We start from the raw sequence: 21,061 nt of genomic DNA on the forward strand, positions 1-21,061 counted from the left end.
TTTGCATTCCTCAGACTTACAGCAGTATTTTCAGTACAACAACTGGAAAGTCTCTAAATGAGCACGAACCCATTTTCACATCTCACAGTGGAACTTGGGACTGTTGCTGTAATTTTAGTGAGTCTGCATTATGAGCCTGATGAATAATGTTGTCAAGAGTTTGTATATAGACTTGATGTTATTGTAGCTTTGTGCTGCGTTTACTGCATTTATCATAATGTTGTTTGACTCTTCAGTGAGAGTTTAGGGTATTTTCTTCCAGATTGCGCTCTAGTCATTTACTTGTAATCGCAGTTGTTCGTATTGATGAGACATTATGATCTTTATTTGTGGGCTCTCTCTCATTGTTGGTGTTGTGCCCTTTGCGTCACAGCTGGTTGTGTTAGACAACCCCCTTTCTTTCCATCATCACCAACTCTGTGCTCATATGGGATTGTCTGATGGTTGGCTTTTTCTTTCTAATTTTGTAGGATCTTTACCTCACAGTACCAAGTTGATGATGACTTTGAAGTAAAACAGAAAGGCCCCAGTCAGGCACCTTCTTGCTGGGAGGTGACACCATGCAATCATGTGTGCACATAAAATCATCATCTCGATGTAGTTATAGGTCAGTGCTCCAGAAATTGCCGTGAGTTAAATACGCCACGCAGCAGTTTCTCTTGGGTCAGAATGTGATCACTCGAGTGAGGAACCGATTTCATCTTCAGTTTTAGGAATTGCCGAATCTGGCTCCCATAAATAATAATAATAATAATCATGGATTGCATTTATATAGCGCTTTTCGGGAACCCTCAAAGCGCTTTACAATTCCACTATTCATTCACTCTCACATTCACACACTGGTGGAGGCAAGCTACAGTTGTAGCCACAGCTGCCCTGGGGCCCACATAAAGCCAGTGAAACTGTGTCTTTTGAAAAAACACTGAAGATTATGCTTTACTCATTGGCTGTTTTACATTTAATAAATCTACAAATCATTCGAAATGGAGTGCAGGGAGGAGATATGTCTACGCCGACAAGACAAAACACAATCTTTTAAGGTCTTGCCCTTGCATTTGAAAAGTCAACAGCATCAGCGGCTTTGGGTTTGCCTTTTGTGGGAGTTTTCATTCTTTGGGATCTTATTTCTGGCTGCTGTCTGATCTAAACCCAACTAAAAATCCTTCAGAACAAGAGTCTGCCAGTTTGGAGGGAAATATAAGCACCACAACTGGAGTAGGACTTTTTGAAGTGCTGATATTAAATTTAATGTGACCCACTTTAGACAGATTTCAAGCATCTGTTTAATAGAATATCAGTGATATACGTCACTCTTTTTCTTTACGGGGTGAACGGATTACTGGTGCAGTCTGAATTTGCGTAAACGTATTACCATATCAGCTGAATAACTCAGCATTGCCTGTTAAAAGGCTTTTTGGTCAATATGTTTGTTGTAATAAACAATATGTCCAAAACAGGATTAATGACATTGATCTTAACCCAGTTGACAGATTTTTGAATAACAGTGCTAAACACAATGTGGGTGGATCTTAATATACCCTATGTTATCTGTTAGAAGTAACAAAAGATGTAAAAATGTTTTTCTTGCTCGTAGTGGGTTTTACTTTAAACTCTTGGATTATTTCTCTGAGTATGATAAAACTCTCAGAACACGACTTGGTGGTTGTGCATCATAAACGGTCTGGATATTGTGAATTTCTCTAATAATGCACATCTGTCTTCGGTCACACGCCTCGTGTGTGGAAAATGCAGATCTCCACTCGTCTGATCCAGTCATGTGTCTCAGAATGACCTTGGACAGTATGGTAATGGTTTTACCAGTTTGTTCTCCAGCTAAATAGACTGTGACCAGAACTGGAGGTCGTATATCTGTTGGCGAATTTGATTTGTTAGGGTCACTGTCTGAAACACTAGTATCTCGGACCACTTTTTTTTTTTTTGTAGTGTTCTGGGAGTTGACTGTCTAGTTCCATCTCCTCACCTGACTTTAAATTAGACCAGTCAGATCTTTACAGAACACAACAGTCATAAAGGTGATGAAACGCTTCATGTCCCCTTGGGAGTTGCTATATTTTTTACATGCTATTAGGAATAGTTAACAGTTCCTATTCGTCCCATTCACCTGAATTATTACACTACTCTTGCTTCACTTGGCTACACTAATGCCTGTTTGTTTGCCGATAAAATACAGATTGTTATCATTTATCACCATTGTGAATCTTGACTTGGTGAATACTGAAATATTAAAAAACTAACTTTTAGTCCTCGGCGTCTAAGGGGAGACATTCAAGCAGCTGAAACAGTAGCAAAAGGCTGAATACCACACATTTGTATTCTCAGGTGCCTTGTAAAATTTAATAGCCCCGCAAAGATAAATGGACGACGAGAGCTGCTTTGTATTCCCTATTACAAAAATATTAATGGAACTAATGCACTAATAAAACCCCCAAACCCTGTGATCTTTTATTCTCAGCAACTCTCACACGGCTCCTTGTGCTCTTGGGTCTATTAGGAATGGAAACTGGTACATATTTTACTGGTGATGGCAGTGCCTAGGTGCTGAATGTTACTTTATGTTGTGACAAAATTTTGATCATTTTTTGGAAGAACTTTAAGTATTAGGTTTCCTACTGTCTCCAGCAAATCTAAGATCTCATTAAGCTGAATGAGGGGACTTACTAAATGCTGAAGAGATTCCATCTTTTTCTTTTACCTTAATGGTAAAACCTTGACTAAAGCGCTAACTAGATCCTGCAGTCACTGCAGTTAATTTGAGCAATTTATTGCATCTGACTGAAAGTTGTACAACAGGCTGAAATCATATTATGTGATTACGACGAAAGAATGTCCTCATCAGATTTACATTTGGCAAATTACTAAATATTTCTAGGGTTTAAGCATGGCCACTCACAACTGTCACATTCATCAACTGCTCCATCAGTATGACTGAAGGAGAGATGGCACAAAACCTGAGAAAGATTCTTGCATTATTATTTTTTAATTTTATAGTTTATATGTTTATATAGTTTATATGACAGCATCATTCAAACTAACCAACCTCACTCTCCTCTTTTTGTAGCTGACTATAGCACCAGTGAAATGCTGGTGAACATGGGTAACCTGCCCCTGGATGAGTTTTACCCTGCTGTGGCAATCGTCACTTTGATGCGCATCCTGAGAGACCCATCACTCTCCAACCACCACACTATGGTAGTCCAGGCGGTCACCTTCATCTTCAAATCTTTGGGCCTAAAGTGCGTCCAGTTCCTGCCTCAGGTCATGCCCACTTTTCTCAATGTCATCCGGGTGTGTGATGCCAGTATCCGAGAGGTAAGCTGTTGTGTGGATTAAGAGGAAAGAGACTGCCTGACAGATTCATTATGGCATTTCTCTTATTTTGTCAGCTGTTCACAAAGCAAATCTTAGACTCTGTCTTCTGTCTTCCTCCAGTTCCTCTTTCAGCAGATGGGAATGGTCGTGTGCTTTGTGAAGATTCACATCCGTCCCTATATGGATGACATCTTCACCCTCATCAGAGTGAGTAACTGTTTCAACCCAATCTCTAAACACTCATTATGCAGCCCTTCTTTATTTTCCTTTGAGTTAGGCTGACAGCTAAGAACTCTTAATTGCACTCAGTTGTGCTTTCTGCTTTCCTCATTAGAAGTAATGTGTTTAAGGCCTCTGCATGAAGTCTTGCCCCATGTCACACAGCAGTATGCACTGTGTGTAGTGAGGTACTTAACAAGATTAAAGAAACTGTGAGTCAGAGAAAATAAGAAGTTATGTATATTTAGAGATGTTCTTTTTACTCTTCCTTTTATTATCACTCACTGTTCACCTTCTAACTGTAGCACTGCATGTGGCTCCGATGTACGTTTCCACTCACGTTATTCAAATAATATTTAGGAGAAAAACTGCCGATGACTCATGACGCTCACACTTATCCCATGATGTGGAACAACTGCTAAAGCCATAGCTCCTGCCTGCACTTGCACAAACACAATGTCAAGCACATAATCATTTAAAGAGTCACAAAATATCATATGACTGTCCTTGCGTCGGAATCTTGGTAACACTGTTACCAAAACTTTTGCAATGGCCGCAACTCCACCTGGTGGAAAGTAATTGAGAGAAGTAGACCACTGCGCCTCCAGTCCCTATGAGTTAATAAATGGCAAGTAAAACAAAGAATCTATTCATTTTTGCTCCAGTCCTGCTCTTGCATCCAGATGAGGGGGCTGGAATAGCCATTCAGGACGTACTCTCACTTCCTCTCTAGTTAGCAGCCACAAGCAGGGAAAGCAGGAAGTTGGGGGTTGCTTGAGACCTCTCGTCCCTGACAAAACGCCTTTGCCAAATCTCACAGCTGAAGCCCATTGACTGATTGATATATTGTGTGACTTCAGGTCTTTTCTACTCCAGCTATTAATATTTTTAATGTGCACAGTGGTCAAACCTAGATTTTCCAAAACACTGTCAAAATCCACGCAGAGGCATGATGTAAGTCCCAGCTGACAGGAAACTGTTTCCATTCCTTGCCATCCAGTATTGTGACCCCTGCTTTGTGTCTCTAGCACGTGAACGTTTTGCATTTCCAGAGGGAACACTGATCCAGGCATTTGTCTCCCACTCAGCTTATTGATAAAGCACATTTTGACCTACTTCTGTATAGCTACACAAAAACTTTAGCATTACAATACAGCAATACAATTCCTTTTTCATTCACACTGTTGCTCCTCCTGTCCCAATTTTTTGGTAATATTTTGCTGTCATTAAATTGCAAAAAGAGCCAACCAAATCAAACACACAGTGGTCTTTGCACTGTGTTCATCTAAATGAGTTATAAAATATTTGACTTGTGTTTTTGTTTTTATTTACATTTTACAAAGCATCAAAACTTCTTTTAGGTGGATGTTTAGTACTGTAGTACAGTATTTCTTTAATTTATGTTGTTATTACATACTATTAGTATTAGAAAGCATTGGCATTTGATTGTCTAAGAGTAATTTGAATTTCTATAATGTGTGTTTGAATATACTCTCCATTAGGGCTTTATCAGAATGTACAATCTTTTAACTTATGTTGGCTTTGATAATAATGAGCAAAAATGGGTGTCAAGTTAATGTAATGAATACCAACATTTCATTATCTGTGTCTTAGGAATACTGGACACCAAACAACCCCATGCAGAACACCATCATCCTCCTGATTGAGCAGATTGTGGTGGCGCTTGGTGGAGAGTTCAAGCTCTATCTCCCTCAGCTCATTCCACACATGCTACGTGTCTTCATGCATGACAACAGCACCGGGCGCAGTGTTACCATCAAGGTGAGCTCACTGCGGTGCGATTGCAGACGACATGCGATGTCAGTATCTGATTTGCCAGTAATAGACTAAAGCTGTGTAGTTCATTGGGTCTCATATTTTTATGAGCTTACAGTTACTGTGCATACACTGAAGGGTAGCGGAGTGTCCAACAGCTGGAATTAATAACACAGAAGAGAAAAAAGTCAGCTGGAGATAGATTTTCAGTGTTTTTATTTCACAAAAAGCTTTTAATTACTTTTCCAATTCTGCAAAAGTTGTTTAGATTCTGGATCACAAACCAATATATTGTTTTTGCTTTTCTTTGGCATCTTCGAGAACATTTTTCAGGTTTGTGTCTGAAATCACGTGCAGCTTACCGTGCCAGAATTATAGGCCGCGGCATTGCCCATGACTCATAGATGTTTAAAATGTCAGAGCTGTAGTTGAGATTACATTTTGGTACGAGGGATTATGATTTAGTAGTTGGAGCAAGAGAATGTACTGTTTTCTTATGTTAATGTTGCCATGAATGCTTGCTCTGCAGAGTGCAGAGCTGTTGGTGAAGTAAAAATTAAATTGAGTACCCTTAATTATAAAAACAGACCAAAATGCCTGCTGTGGTGCCTTGGGCATCGTTATCAGAGAAATGGTGGTTTGTGTACTTGTTAATCCCTCCATTGGAGCTCTGCATTCTCTAACTGGCAGTCCAGAGCTTATTTCCAGCGCTGTCGCTGTCGCTTTCCTTTTTTTTTCCTTTTTTTTTGTTTAAATGAAAGCAGTTTTGTATTCTATCCCAGTTTCATCTACACTCTAAACTACAGGTGATTAGAAAACCTGTAACAGTTTAAGAGACTATTAAGTAGGGCTGGGTATCATCACTGATTTCTAGAATCGATTCAATCCCGATTCACAAGGTCCCGAATTGATTCGATCCACGATTCGATTTAATTCGATTAGATTCAATTCGATTTGAATCTGGGAACTTTTGACAGTCAGAAATATTATAATTCAGATCAGTACATTTACATATTTTTGTATCTATAAAAAGGAAGCTGACACACGCAAGACTTTATCATTTACTGTCTTAGCTGTTTGGTTGTTGAAATTTTGTGAGATTTCACCAGAGATTCTGGCATTTCGGGCAAAATAAATTTATATTAAAAAAATCGATTCAGGATTTTAATGAATCGATTTTACGTTATCCAAGCCAGAATCGATTTTAATCGATAAATTGATTATAAAAACCCACCCCTACTATTAAGTATTTTGTCATACATATTTTTTTCCGTTTGTAAATGTGGGAATGTGTTCACGAACCTGCTGACCGTCGAATAGAGAGTAAACTGTGGGTGACCCAGATGATCAATAGGATGTATGTATTCTGATTGGTGATTGTTTACTCAAAAATACATATGTAAGAAAAGAAAGTCTACAGTGAAATTGAAAGGCCAACTCACAGAATGCAGACACTGGTAGCTGTATTTGCATATATTTATTTACAATGTCAATGAATCTTTTTGATGCTTACAGGGGGAATAACATTTTTGTGTAAACTGGAAGCTATGATGATGTCAACCAGAGACATTCTCCTGGGAAATCTAATTTGTAGTGCTTCACTGCGTTTCTAACTCAGTATTTGGAGAATATTTCTCCTACCTTAATGTCTGCCATTTTCTCGTCTGCTTAAGAAGCTCAGAAGATTCTGAAAAGTCTCACGTACTCCCTTTAAACTTTGTGAGCTTTTTATGTAGAACAGGAAAGTACCCTAATAAATCTCAGTTATAATAAAGCAAAAAGGGTGCTGGAAAGATTTTTTTAATTTAAAAAAGTATGATCATGCTTAGTTTAACTGAAGTAAGTCAAAAGATTTAAAGTTAAACTCTGTAACTGAATAAAATCAGTGGTTAAAGCCAGCTGCTTTATTAAGACTAACTGGTTGATCATGATTAGTTTGGTATTATGCAAGATATTGTGATGTAATTAGTAAACAGAATAATTAAGTAAACTCTTGAGATATCATGCATTTGTTGGAAAGACATTGTATTTGTATTTCTTGTCCCTTTGGACTCCTTGAGAAATGACATTTTCTAAATATTGGTGTTTTTTGTTATAAACAAAAGCGAATAATACATTTTCTTTCAGAAGAAAGAAACTTGAGAAGTGCGTGATTGCACGAGTGGTGTCGTCAGTAATAAAAACCAAATGCCAACCAAAAGCAAAATGGATGTCTAGAGGATAGCGCGCCAGCAACTGATCTATAGGAAACTTTTTTTTGGAGGAGGATTGGCACACCGGGCCAAAGTTTTGCCAGTGCTGCTGATTATCATCAGCCACACTTCCCCTCAAGTGCTTTAAAGAGCAGCCACGCAAACCAGCAGGGAGAACCGTCACAGACAAAGGGCCCTCTTTGGCCCTATTCATTTTTGTGTCTGACACCCTCCCACGCACGATTTGAACCCTGTGTGGAATTACATGCTGAGGGTTCTCTTAACTTGGGGGCAGGGAAGAAATACAGCAGCAGGCTTTGGGATCCCTTCACCTTTCTCCAAATGAATTTCAGCATCTCTGGTGATTTATGCTGCTATCAGATAGGAAAAGAGTGCCACAGTGAAGGAAAGTGTTGTGCAGATTTTATAGCATAAGACAACATGAGAGAAATATTAAGACAGAATAATTATGTTGTTTCACTTATTGTATATTCATAATTATCAAAGCCCTAAAATCTTCATTAATAATACCATTTTAGGGCAGTGCAGAAAGCTTTCTTTCATAGACTCCCTGATAAGCATTCATACTCTCAAGGAAACACTAACTAGTAATTTACCATTACATTTCTTGTAATGTTACAAGAAATTGATAATACCTTGGTAATAGCAGTCTGAACAGGCTGTTTGCAGTTTTCTCTTCTTTTAGTGACACACTAACTTTTAGATTTCAGGCTGACGTCTACCAGCAGCTCAAACCATAGAAATGTATAATGATGACCTGGTTAAAAGTTGTGCTCAACACATGCTGTGTCCTTAAAAAAATGGATCTGAAAACATGAAGATATAAGGATCCTGTAAGACAGAATAATGAAAGTTTAGTGTCAAAAATTAGCAATGGCCACAAAAAAACCTCCATTATGAATGTCTCAGTGTAGCATGACCCTGAATCTGTGTTTTGTAATAGATTTCTTTGCGAGTTGCACTGAGTCAAAGTAAAACTTGTCATAAATCTAGTGGAGAAACTATATTAACTAGACCTGAAAAGGGCCTGTGTCAGAATGACGAGATGACTTTATTTTGCTAGCATTAGTTTAGGTTTAATAATTTAAGCTCACATCACTTTACACTCATACTGAAAGTACAGGAGCTCAACCTTCAGTTGATTTATTGGGGTGGTGTTTTATGTTTGTGGCTTCCATCAATATCCATCAGGACCTTTTGAGGTCTAAGCCACTTGCTCGTAATACAGCAGTTCAAAGACAGCACGGACCTATAAGTAACACACTCTCCTGTTTCAGCAGCGGCAGCCAGTAGTTGTCAGGGTTTTCCCTCAAACCCTAAATCACGATTTACGGGGAGACCACAAACACAGAATCGTGCGGAGCACAGTCATCTAGTCTTCTCTTCTCTGGTGCTGTTTAGTTTCAAAGTCTGTAGTATAGTATAATTCAGCAGCCCACAATCTGGATTGTCTGTAACTCAGGTCTGTGTCTGGAGCCTGATCTTTAGCGCAGCATGGGGGTCATGAAATGAGGGGAGTGGGAATCAGATTTCCCGCTTGTCTACAGAAGAGGTGAAGAAAAACATACTTCCATCATTTCAAGAAGCCTTCTCCCCTGAGCTCCACCCCCACCCTTCTAGGCTCACACATGCACACAGTTGTACACCTCCAACTCAACTTCCTGCTGTCTCGCCGTGTGCACTTTAGACATGGGGTTGGAGAGTGGGGGGGAAAAGCAGAGGCGGTCATGGTATGTATTGGGGGGCTGGGGTATTTTTGATGCTTTCAATAGACGTCATCCTTTAAGACCACCATGTAGCCACCAAGCCTGTGTGCACATGCGCCACACAGCACCATGTTTACTGTTACCTTAAGGCACTGTGAGGCTTTCTCAAAAAATGCCATTTAGTTAATGTTGGAATTTGTATGCAGTAAACATGGCTGTACTCACTAATAATAGAAGATATACAGTCATTGGTGAAATGTAGATTAATAATCTAAAATTGACAAAAAGCCCCACGCAGAGGTACGTCATGAAACTTAACATCAATTTTAAGGAAGGTAAAATTGATGTTTAAACCCCCCCCCAAAACCCACTAATGTAATGTTCATATTTTACTTTATGATTTGCATCCTGTGAAGGCACAGATTCATGCTCACTTATTCGCTAACAGCTATACACAGATTTCCTGGACGGCTGGCTCGTGTGCCAGCACCTTGCTGAAATAAAATGCCATTCGACTTTCCCTTCAGAGCTCCTGAAGAAAACCATTTACAAGCTCATTAAAGCCACTCATGTTTAAGTGCTGCAGTATGTGGAATTAAGGAATGTGTGCTCTCCTTTTCAGCTACTCAATGCCATCCAGCTATTTGGTGCCAACCTAGATGACTACCTCCACTTGTTGCTGCCTCCCATTGTCAAGCTCTTTGATGCCCCTGATGTGCCCCTGCAGGCGCGCAAGTAAACGCTACACCCGTAGCTTTAGTGAGGAATCTAGTGTGATAATAAAAGTCATTCTCACTTAATTTTGCAAATAAAAATGTATTTAGCATCAATCTGATGTCACCACAGAAATGGGAAATTAAAATTAGACCATCACTGTGGTTAAAAGAGAGGAAAAAAGAACAAAGCTAAACATTTTTATGTGTATGTTTTTTATTAAAGAATCCATCTGGCAGCGATGTCAGATTTTTCACATGACTTCTTGGCTATCGGAGCAGGCTGTGTATCTAAGTCTGTGTCCTACAAACATTTCAGTAAAGCTGAGCATCCTTTGTTTTTCCTCTGTGGCTCAGGGTTGCCTTGGAGACACTGGACCGACTGACAGAGTCCCTGGACTTCACAGACTACGCTTCACGCATTATCCACCCGATCGTTCGGACACTTGACACCACTCCAGAGCTGCGTTCCACTTCCATGGACACCCTGTCCTCACTCGTATTCCAGTTGGGCAAGAAGGTAACCAGAGCTGTCCCCCGGGCTGTCTTTTAGATGTAGATACTATTAACTGTACTTTTCCAGTCTTCCTACTGTTGGCTTCACATGCACTGCCCCCCCCTAGTTTTATTACTTCCTGCCAGACTGCTGATGTCATTGACCATTACGCAGCATGGGGTGGTGTTTACAGGAGCGGATGAGGTCACATTTACCCCTGCCTGTCCTCTCAAGCTTTTCCCTCCCTTATCCCTCAAACCCCGTGTCCTTAATGTGTAGGGGAAGCTTTTGATCTGAGGTTCATGAAGGTTAGAAACAAGTGCAAGACACCCAGTTATTTACTTTATGGTGAAGGGAAAGCGGTCTCCAGACACACATACACCCTTATGTTTATCCTTCCTCTCTCCTCTTATTTTCAGTACCAGATCTTCATCCCCATGGTGAATAAAGTGATGCTAAAGCACAGGATCAACCACCAGCGTTACGACATACTCATATGTCGGATTGTCAAGGTATGGCTCGCCAGTAAATCCAGATTATTACTACACATTTTTCACACATGTCTCGTAGATTATCTGTGAGCTGCCAGTCTTTTATTTCATAACCTCACAGGGCACAAGGTGGTCTGGCAATAAATTACATAAGTATAAATAAACATTTCATATTCAGTACACCATAAGCAAGTCATTACCATGTCTTGTTTATCAACAGTCCCTCAGGAAGGAAATGCACTTCTACTTTCATAAAACGTGTTTTGGGGCCCAGCTCAACAGTTTGAATGTGTGTGGCCCGCATGTGTGTGGCCTGCATGTGTTTGTTTATGTTTGTTTTTGTGCCTATCAGGGCTATACTCTGGCAGAGGAGGAAGAAGACCCTCTAATTTTCCAGCATCGCCAGGTTCGTGGTAACCAAGGTGACGCTTTGGTCAGCGGACCAGTAGAGGCGGGGCCTATGAAGAAGCTCCACGTCAGCACTACTGCACTCCAGAAGGTTGGAAGGAACAGTTGGCATTTTTTTCCCCCCATGATTAAAGACACGCACACGTCCAATGTTTATATCGGTGGCAGTGTTGCAGGTGTTTCATTTGTGTACAGGAAGCAGTGCTGAAAGCCGTAGTTCAATTGTGGTCAGGATGTATGAGTCAACAAACTGGTGATAAATTAATGGAACAACGTCGTCATATGAGCAGAACACCACAATCAGTGCATATATTTGACTGCAGAAAACAAAGGATTACCTGCTGATTTGATGATAGTTTACCGAGTGGTGTCAGACTGGCCTGTGGACCGATAAATTACACAGCGCTCTTCACTACCATCATCAAGATAATAATAAAAAAAATCTCACAGTTTACATTATAGTCAGATTATCCCATACACATTACATGTGAAAACTTTGCGTCCACATATTTGTTCTGAAATTGATGATTTCTGACACTGGAAAGGCTTGGGGAGCTGCCAGGAAGGTGTCCAAAGATGATTGGCTGGAGTGGCTGAGGCGCTTGAGTGTTGTCCTGCTCAAAGAGTCATCCTCCCCAGCTCTGCGCTCGTGCTGGTCACTGGCTCAGACCTACATCCCTCTTGCCAGGTAAATGCAAACATAATTCCTTATGAAGCATGTACATAAAATCTGAAGCTCTGTCTTTGCATAGAGTTTTGGGCAGTCACTACTGCCAAAACATTCTCAGTTATCAGTAGTGCAAAACTGGTCAAACTTGACAATGTCAAAGGTGACTGTATGTAGCTGTATGAAAAGCAGAGTTACTAAAATGCTAAAAAAAAAAAAAAAAGCTGTGTAAAATCACAAATACCTGTTTATTCTGTGATCATTTTTACAACTTTTAGAATGATCTCGCTACTGCAAAATACTTGAATATTTTAATGTTGTTTTAATGGCAATATGTTGTTTTTGTTGACCCCAGAGACTTGTTCAATGCAGCTTTCCTCTCATGTTGGTCTGAGCTGAGTGAGGACCAGCAGGATGAGCTGATCCGCAGCATTGAGTTGGCACTCACATCTCAAGACATTGCTGAGGTCACACAGACTTTGCTCAACTTGGCAGAGTTCATGGAGCACAGCGATAAGGTTAGCAGTGACCTGATAACCTAATTAAACTAATAGCTGTGCTATTGTTTAGACATACATGTTTTTAGTGTCCCTGCAGATGTGAACGGACTCTCAAACAGCATTTTCAAAACTAAATTCTAATCCTCAAAGTTTTTATATTAGCCAGAGTATTTTTTTCTTCATCAATCAGGTTTTGCTTCGTTAAAGATAGTAATAAAAATGTCTCTCAAAAATCAAAGTAGGTTTAATGTTTTTAACTCTTGCTCAAATAATTAGTTGTATTCTTAATTTGATTTTAAATGTTTATAGCGTCAGTGTATATCGGTCTAAATTGAGAAGTATACTGGTAAATGGAAATTCATCTGTTTTAAATTAATCCACAACACAAAGTGTGAAAAATAAATGCTTTTGCAGTCCCACTGCACATGTGTTTATGATGTTGAGATAATATTCTTCTCACAGCATTTTAGAACTTAATTTTCATTGTTAAAATAATACAGATATTTTATTTGGTTAACTTAATTATTTCTGCCATCAACATCACAAAATTTAATTCGCTTTTTATCAGTTTATGTCTCTTCCAGAAAAGATAAGCACTGCAGCAGATATAGATGTGGAGACATCTGTTATTATGCTGTTATTTGTTCATCTACTTATTTGCACAGTCGCATGCAGCATTATATAACAGTAAGAAAAAGATTAACTCCAGAAACACGGAAATGTGTTAACCTTTTGATAAAATAGGAACTTTAAACTTGGCATAATAATAATGATGCTGTTACATTAAGGACTGTGAATGTTGTGGTTGGGCTGTGATTTCAGTTTCAATATGCTCCTCGGCAACGAGCCCACCGTCGAAGAATGATGTATTCTTCATAGTTAGATAAGCAGCGCCAGTGGAATGATTGTCATTTAGAGTTATTTATTATGTACAATTTCCTTTTCCAGGGCCCTCTGCCCCTCAGAGACGATAACGGCATTGTGCTGCTCGGTGAGAGAGCTGCCAAATGCCGTGCCTATGCCAAGGCACTGCATTACAAAGAGCTGGAGTTTCAGAAGGGACCAACCCCCCTTATCCTGGAGTCTCTTATCAGGTAGGAGGTGTGAAAAAGCTCAGAAATGAATGTGTTATTTTTATGAATAACAGCCACAGCTTACCTGAATAGGGTAATTAAAAAAGCATGTCATGGTCCACTTAACTTTTTTGTTTGTGTAATTTAACAGGTCCTCAGCCCAGTAGGTTATCGCTTAGAACAAACATTACACCACCCTCGAGGAGTCAGTTTTTCAATCTAATAAATAAAGAAAAAATATATTAAGCATATCCTCCTCTCCCACAAGCCTTTGATATCTTCTGTCAACTTTTCCATCCCCTTTTCTCATCTTTCTTTATTTCTACGCCTTTGGCATTGCATGGAAAAATCTGTTTTGCAGGCATCTAATTGGAAGCTTGCCTCCTTTTCATCTGTGAGTGTCTGGACTTGTGTTTCTCTGGGGCCTGTTTTCAATTTCTCAGAAGCCTTGATCATGATGAATGATGGAAGCCGGCACTCTGGTGTTTTCAATATCCCCATCTGGTTCTCACCTCTCCAGGATTTCCCATAAAAGATCTAGACGCTAGTGTGCTGAAAGCACTGCGAAAACCTCTTTTTACTGAGTCGCGGCTGTATTAGGGGAAAAATATGTTTCATATCTGATGCATACTTTTTGATGACAAGGAGTTTTGTCATAGCCGTTTCGGTGCCTGAGTCATTGTGTTTGTAAGTGACATTGGAACTGATCATTTCATTCTTTCATATGGATATTCAGTTAAAATAGTTAGTTTATGGTAATACATCTGTGACCGCTACAAATGATGTGTGAGGGATTTTTAGAAAATCCACAGAATTAATTTGTGGTTTGACTATGTTCTTAGTAGGCACAGAAGTATCGAATATAGCCAGGAAACTTGTCACATTTTCCCCTTTATTCCTAACAAGAGAGGAATGCTGCTAATTTAGCAATTTGCATTTATTTGTAGAAGTCTATCATGCAGTGTTAATATATGTGAATCATGTGATAGTCTTTGTTTCGGATTTGTTAATATTATGTATTAAAAAATATTGAATTTGTCATTATTTGGTAGAATGGGGTAAAAGAAAGCTGTGTATCTTGGAGATAAGTGCTAATACATATACATTTGGTTGATCTGTCATAGTTGTAACAGTAGGGGCCAGGCATTGTTGCATCTAAACCATGTGTTGGTAATTTTTCTGTAGCCTTAGTGTTATGGGTACCATGGAAATGCTTGGAAATTGAGTCTTGAATAAAACGTAGCATGTTGTTGAGATGCACAAAAGACTGCACGATGTTAGGTAAAATATCATCTTATGATACCCAGCCAGTGTGGCTTTTGTTTGTTAATACCAGCTGCAGTAGCTTAGCTTAGCTGGGTTTGTTTTTACCTTGTGAGTCTGCGTGCGTATCGTGTGTCTTATAGGGGGCACAACCATGACACTGGTTTAGAGTACTTTGACAGGTGTTTATACGGTATGTTTGTCTGTCCGGATTTCTGCAGACAGATTGTGTCAGCATAATAGTTAGAGTTTACAAATACATTTGGGGTGACTCTTGAGCAATAAGTACTCATGTAACAATGAAGTAATTCTTAAATAATTGTCATATTGTAGATGGTACTGCATTATATCCCTGAGTCAGGTATATTGACAGGGATAATGCATTTGATCCCCCTGCAAGATGGTCTAGTTTTTTTTTTTTTTTTTTTTTCTTCCACTGGGAAGTTTTGATGGACTTGGATTAGGATAAAGAGATGTCATCATCATCTCAGGTTGGTAACTTTTAATCTACCTGTGTTGTCTCTCCCTGCGCTTTCACCCTCTTGGGTTATGGTCCAACCAAGGCAATAGTAATAAAAGTATCGAGTATAATGCACAACTCCAATTCCAGAATGTCGGGATGCTATGTAAAGTCTCACGAAAACAGAATGCTGTGAGTTGCAAATCTCACAAACCCTTATTTTATTTGTAATGGAACATAGAAAACATATCAAATCTTTTGAGACATTTTACTGTTTGATTAAAAATCTTAGCTTGTTTTTAATTTGATAAACATGTCTCAAAGTTGTGATGGGAGCGACAACAGGCTGGAAAAGTAAGAGTTACTAGAGCAAAAGAGGTGGGGGAATATTTTGCAGCTAATGAGTTTAATTGGTAACAGGTCAGTGGCATGAATCTTGGAGAGGCAAAGTTCCTCAGAATTAAAGATGGGCAGAGGTTTAACAATCTGCAAAAAACAAACAGTTTCTATGAATTATAGAACAATTTGAGATTTGTCTTCCTTGAGGTGAAATTATAAAGACCAATCTCATCATTTCCAGTAGAAATGATCCAGAGAACATGGAGAAAACTGTGCACAAGGGACAAAACTGAAAATCAATATTCTGTGATGGAAATCACTGTATGGGCTCAGGCCCAGAAATCATTCTCTGTGATCACAGTCCACCTCATCCACAAATGCAGGTTAAAGCTGCAATAATGAAGAAAAGAAACAATATGTGAACATGATCCAGAAACTATGTCTTCTCTGGGTCAAAGCTCATTTAGAATTCAAAAGCCTGCATCTCTGATGATATGGGAGCGCAATAATGTTTAGGAAACTGGCAACTTGCACATTTGGAAAGGCAAATCAACACTGAGAGGTGCATACAGGATTTAGAGCAACATATGCTCCCATCCAGACAACAGATTTTTCAGGAAAGACCTTATATATTTCAGCAAGACAGTGCTAAACCACATACAGGAGATCCTACAATAGTATGGCTTCATAGTTGAAGAGTCCAAGTGCTGAACTGGCCTGACTGCAGTCCACACCTTTTCACCAATTAAAAACAGTTTGGAGCATCATGATATTTATAAGTGAGACATGAGTGAGACTACATGTCTCGCCTAAGAGTCCAGAAACTTGACTGGTTAAAAGAAGAGGGATTTTACACAGTGGTAAACATAGCTGTGCCCCAACTTTTCAGACATTTTACTGCCATCACATTCAAAAGATGAAAACACAGCTTTTCCAAAGGTAGTATTTATTGCACAATCCCTATATTTCAATTGAGAAGTACACAATGAAATGCCTGTAGTTCTACCTTAACATAAAATCTGCATTTCAGGTAAAAAATAAATAGAAAAAATCGAGTGAAATCTTGCTGAACGAGCTGTCTTCATTAAATATTAAACAACACTTTTGGCAGACCTGTCACTGAAGTTTAAATCCCCTAGGAAAATAGGAAAAAAATCTATTTATTGAAGCGACTTTCTTAAATAGAACGTGCTAAACATTAGAATTCCTCCTAGAGCAACAATGTTTATGTCAATAGTAACTGGCCTCTTATTGTGGTATAGTTCACCACTGTTTAAGGTTATCTTTTGTGGTGGAGCCACATGCTTAAACACATTCTAACCCTTAAAATAGATAGACCTTGTTTGTTTTAAGCGACCTTTATTCTAGTATGGCCATTTCATTTGAAGGGAAAAGATAAATGTCCAGGTTTAATTAGATGTTTACCCTGACGAATATTTCACCTTGTTAAAGGAATCTGTCATGCTATTGTTATGATTCTGAGTAATCACAAGACTGAGCCTGTGTAGGCCGTGCTAGCTCTCAGTCGGTATAATCCAAAAAAATCTTTGTTATCCTAACCAAATGATGTTATTGTTGTCATGGTAAGAAAGCTAAAGGCATTTAACTAAATGGAGTGTGGGTGTGTAGTTGTGTAGTCTTCTTTCATCTGTTTGGGTTAGGTGGCATGGGACCTCTAGCTGGGATGTCAGAAGTCAGAGGTCGGTGGCTCAAGGCAAATATGTAGCCATTATTGAACACGAGTGGACATAAGACCTTGACTCGACTCGACTTCTTCGAGTTTGTCAGAATACCTATGCTGTTTGCTGAGTGAAGGAATGAATAGGCTGACATGGAATTCTATGTTTAAAAAATATTTTTTATTTTCTACCACATAAAAGAACATAATTACAGAACTGTACACATTTTACAAATCACACATTTTCATCATGAAGGTTTATTGTTTGAAGTGAATGAAGAAAAAGAAATGGAGCATCATTGATAGGACCAATCCCTCACAACAGCTCACAAACAAATGGTAGTCTGGCAGTCTTTAAAGATTTATAGATGAATTAGAAGTTTCCAATGGTCCTTGCTTGTTATAACTGAAAATACATCCCAAGTGCATTCAAGACAAATGACTGAAAGAATAAAATTCCAGTTACCCACAGGGGGGAGTGTTGAAAAGGCATCTAGGAAAGCTTTTAAAAAATAAAATATCTTATATCTGATAAATACACACAATTAACTACAATTTACAATCAAAACATGAGAAAAACATTACACATTCATCTGACTGAAATCGAGCCAAACCATTACAAACAACCTTATCACTTTGTTCGCAGTCCAGGAAAAGCCACAGTTTGGTAGAACAATTAAACGGGTATTATTGAGAACTCTCTTTATTCATGCGTATGATCTTGATCCAGAAAAAACAGCCGAAACACTTATGACTAAAAATTAACTGGTCGGACCTTCATCTCCACCTTCTTGAGGGAGTAGGTGGGTCCATGCCAGCCGTACCAAGTGATCCCATCTTGGTTCTTATCTTGGTTCTTTATGTGGTTACCGTAGCGATAATAAACACCGTTCAAATTTGAGTCAGTGCAGCAGTTGTACCAGTACCCACCTGGAAGTAAGAATTGGATTAATGGCAGCACATAACAGCCTTTCTTATCTGCTGTAGACGACTGGATTGGTTTTGTAAGATTTTCTCATATGTCTTACCTTTGCGTCGGGCTGCACAGTCATCCAAACATTTGTCATTGTCTTTGTTCATGGTGCTGAAGTTGGTGTTGTTGTGGTACCGCAGAGAGTCTCCAGCATTTCCACTGTAGTTGGCAAGGAAGAGCTTGTAGCTGTTGAGCTCATTACTGACTGTGAAAAAGCCATACTCGGCATAGCGTTTTTCTCCTTCCCAGTCCTGCATTGGAAAACATATAACACGATTTAGAGAATGACAGTGACAGAAACAGAATATTTGCTTTTGTGGTCTGTCTAATGTCTTTTCGAATTAGTTTGATTTATTGCTAGTTCAAGTATGGTGTAAAGTGATTTTTATGCCCTCTTGCTTTTAGCCATGAAGTGGCTTTTACATGGTTTATGTATTCTTGCTCTCCTGCGTGATGGTCCCAACACTTACCTCCATATCAATCCTAAGTGTACTTGGCTGCCTTGTTAGGCGGAAGATGTTGTCATTGCCCAGCCAGAAGTCTCCACGGATGGATCCAAATCCTTGTTTGTACTGCTTCCAGTCACGGTTAAAGGATGTGAGGCCAACACTTCGCCTCTGAATCACAGTCCAGCCACCTCCATTTGTCTCCATATCACAGAAGAGCTGGGAAAAAACAAAGCCTGTAATTTAGCTGGCTTTTCAAAAAGCTGAAAAAAGCCTCTGATAACCCACCCCCCCTCCCAAAAAAAAAAGAAAGAAAAAACAACCCACATGCAAGAGTGCTGAAACTTACGGTGAATTCAGGTGTTCCCAGAAACTCATCTTTAGGCAGCTTGTACTCGCCAGAGATCTTGTAGTTCTTGCTGTAGAGTGATGCACAGTCATATATGGCTTCTGGAAAAAGGAATATCCCAAGTTATGCTAAAACCATATGCAGATCCATGAGCTTTCATAGTTTTTAAAACATGTGATACCTATAAATTACAGTTTTCAGGGTATCTGAGGAATTGGACAGAGAAAAAAAGAGACTTTTCTTTTTCGCCCCACGCCCCAAAAGAAAAATAGATCAAAGAAGAATGAGACATGCACAGCATGCTGAGAGTTTTTCATAGCTGCACCTTTTACTCCTGTCCCAGTATAGTGATGCCTTTAAGATTACGGTGGAGCAAAGAAGCCAAAACTTAAAGATATGGAAACCTTCCACTTCTAATCACTGCAGCCCTTCCTGTTCTGTTCTCTTGTTTACTTTACAAAGGTCTGTGTGTTCTCTCTGCCAATGACATGAATGCGGTCCCTTTAGACCACACAGTAAAACGTGAAATAATAAACGACGTAATGCCTGGTTAACCGCTCCGCGGCAGCCAGTGCTGATTAGTGGTGTGTTGAAGTCGAATTGAACGGTGGATATGATGTGGCTTTGATGGAGCTCATTACTGACAACCCTGCAGATGGGATTGTGCAGCTCTAAATGATTGGTTTTTAGTACTGTGGGGCAGCTCAGAGAAGTGCGGCACTGTAATTTCCCTCATGACTAATTCACAGCAGGTGTCTCAGATCCTGAAAGGCTGATTATAGTGTTTTGCAGCAAAAATAAATACATGATGATAATGTGTGCAGAATAGTTTATAGTGAAGTGACTTTGTTTTGTCTACTTTTAAATATGAGCACCCTTCCCAATTAAAAGAAGCTTTTATGATATATTAAAATGATACTATTCAAAACCAAACTTATACTGTCTGGAAATGTTGAGAGGTGAAAGGTGTCTGTTTAAAATTTGGTATTTGAAACAAGAAATAAGAGCAAGAATGAGCGTTTTCATAGCATCTGTTTTAGGGTATAGAGACAGTATGGTCAAACTCTCCAGATGATGGAGTGTTAATACTCACCCGATGAAGTCTTAGGAGCAGACTGTGCGGTTTGCAGCTGCATGATCTCCACACGGTTGTTGATCTCAGAGTACTTGCTCTCTGCCTCTGTGACTCGGACGTCTTGCTGTCGGCTCTGCTGGTCCAGATCTTGTATTTGCTTCACAAGTTTCTTCATGTCTGTCTCCTGCTTGCGACTCAGCTCCTCAAAGAGGCTGGTGAGATTGGCCACTTGAACTTTGAGAGAGCGTACCTCGTCGCAGCACTGACCCTTGGAAGGCTTTGGAAGCGCCTGTCTCTTCCTGAGATTTTGAGCCCATGTCTCTGCAAGCAAGAGCAGTGCAACCTCTAAAACAACTATGCTCAAATAGATTTTTGCCATTTTTAAAAGTCAAAGTTCTGGATCTTCTCGCAGCCTCTGGGTGTTTTGATTGGTTGCCGCTAAAAAAGAATCTCTCTCTGTAAATGGTTCTCTCTTGGAATACGAAAAAGATGCAAGCTCACTGCAGCTATCTGAAGTTTTGTCCAGTTGAGTTGGAGCTCTCCTTTGACCACTTGCTCACTCAGGCTGTCGTATTACCTCAGTGAAGCCCTCCTCTGCTTGAGCATCTTAAATATTGTATGGGTCCTCCCCCTCTCCCCCCTTTCACTGACCCTCTCCAACCTTCAGGGTGGAGGACCTTTCACGTTCCTCCTCCCCCCTGCACCCTTCTACTTCACCCCTCATCTTACTTTCACTCATACTGGGGAAGCTTTGCCACACGTGCTTTGTCAGGTGTTAAATGTTTCTGGGAAGTCATTTTTTTATTCCCTTTGCCTGGAAGAACCACATAAGGACCTGGGCAAACAAACAACGCTACTGTCTGAACCTGCGGCGCTTAACTGGAAA

The 21,061-nt window shown here is 39.6% G+C and overlaps 2 protein-coding genes across 4 annotated transcripts in view; one reads left to right on the forward strand and one right to left on the reverse strand.

Moving 5' to 3' along the window:
- mtor (mechanistic target of rapamycin kinase) overlaps positions 1-21,061 on the forward strand; it is a 75,241-nt gene that overhangs the window by 9,823 nt on the left and 44,357 nt on the right. For all 3 annotated transcript variants that reach the window (XM_085261187.1, XM_085261189.1, XM_085261188.1), the window contains 10 exons: positions 3,080-3,330; positions 3,451-3,537; positions 5,164-5,331; positions 9,867-9,979; positions 10,315-10,477; positions 10,873-10,965; positions 11,297-11,443; positions 11,898-12,040; positions 12,375-12,537; positions 13,468-13,613. In XM_085261187.1, coding sequence (XP_085117313.1) covers positions 3,080-3,330; positions 3,451-3,537; positions 5,164-5,331; positions 9,867-9,979; positions 10,315-10,477; positions 10,873-10,965; positions 11,297-11,443; positions 11,898-12,040; positions 12,375-12,537; positions 13,468-13,613 — 1,474 coding nt within the window. The remainder of the gene's footprint in view (positions 1-3,079; positions 3,331-3,450; positions 3,538-5,163; positions 5,332-9,866; positions 9,980-10,314; positions 10,478-10,872; positions 10,966-11,296; positions 11,444-11,897; positions 12,041-12,374; positions 12,538-13,467; positions 13,614-21,061) is intronic.
- angptl7 (angiopoietin-like 7) lies at positions 17,498-20,768 on the reverse strand. Its single transcript, XM_085261198.1, has 5 exons — positions 20,194-20,768; positions 19,101-19,201; positions 18,776-18,970; positions 18,361-18,556; positions 17,498-18,262 (listed from the first exon to the last, which is right to left on the reverse strand). Exons 1-5 carry the CDS (start codon positions 20,552-20,554, stop codon positions 18,087-18,089), a joined length of 1,029 nt encoding a protein of 342 aa, XP_085117324.1. The 5' UTR covers positions 20,555-20,768; the 3' UTR covers positions 17,498-18,086.

Source organism: Mchenga conophoros, linkage group LG20 (assembly GCF_057382185.1).
Source record: "Mchenga conophoros isolate Kocher_MC1m ecotype Shallow Benthic linkage group LG20, M_conophoros_male_GT1.1, whole genome shotgun sequence".
Taxonomy (NCBI): domain Eukaryota; kingdom Metazoa; phylum Chordata; class Actinopteri; order Cichliformes; family Cichlidae; genus Mchenga; species Mchenga conophoros.

Bases quoted from the DNA above. Each gene is read 5' to 3' on its own strand.
- angptl7 (XM_085261198.1), bottom strand. From the start codon at position 20,554: ATGGCAAAAATCTATTTGAGCATAGTTGTTTTAGAGGTTGCACTGCTC. The intron at 18,971-19,100 runs GTAAGTTTCAGC...GTTTTTTCCCAG, and splicing joins TGGGAACACCTGAATTCACC to CTCTTCTGTGATATGGAGAC. The intron at 18,557-18,775 runs GTAAGTGTTGGG...TTTCCAATGCAG, and splicing joins CACTTAGGATTGATATGGAG to GACTGGGAAGGAGAAAAACG.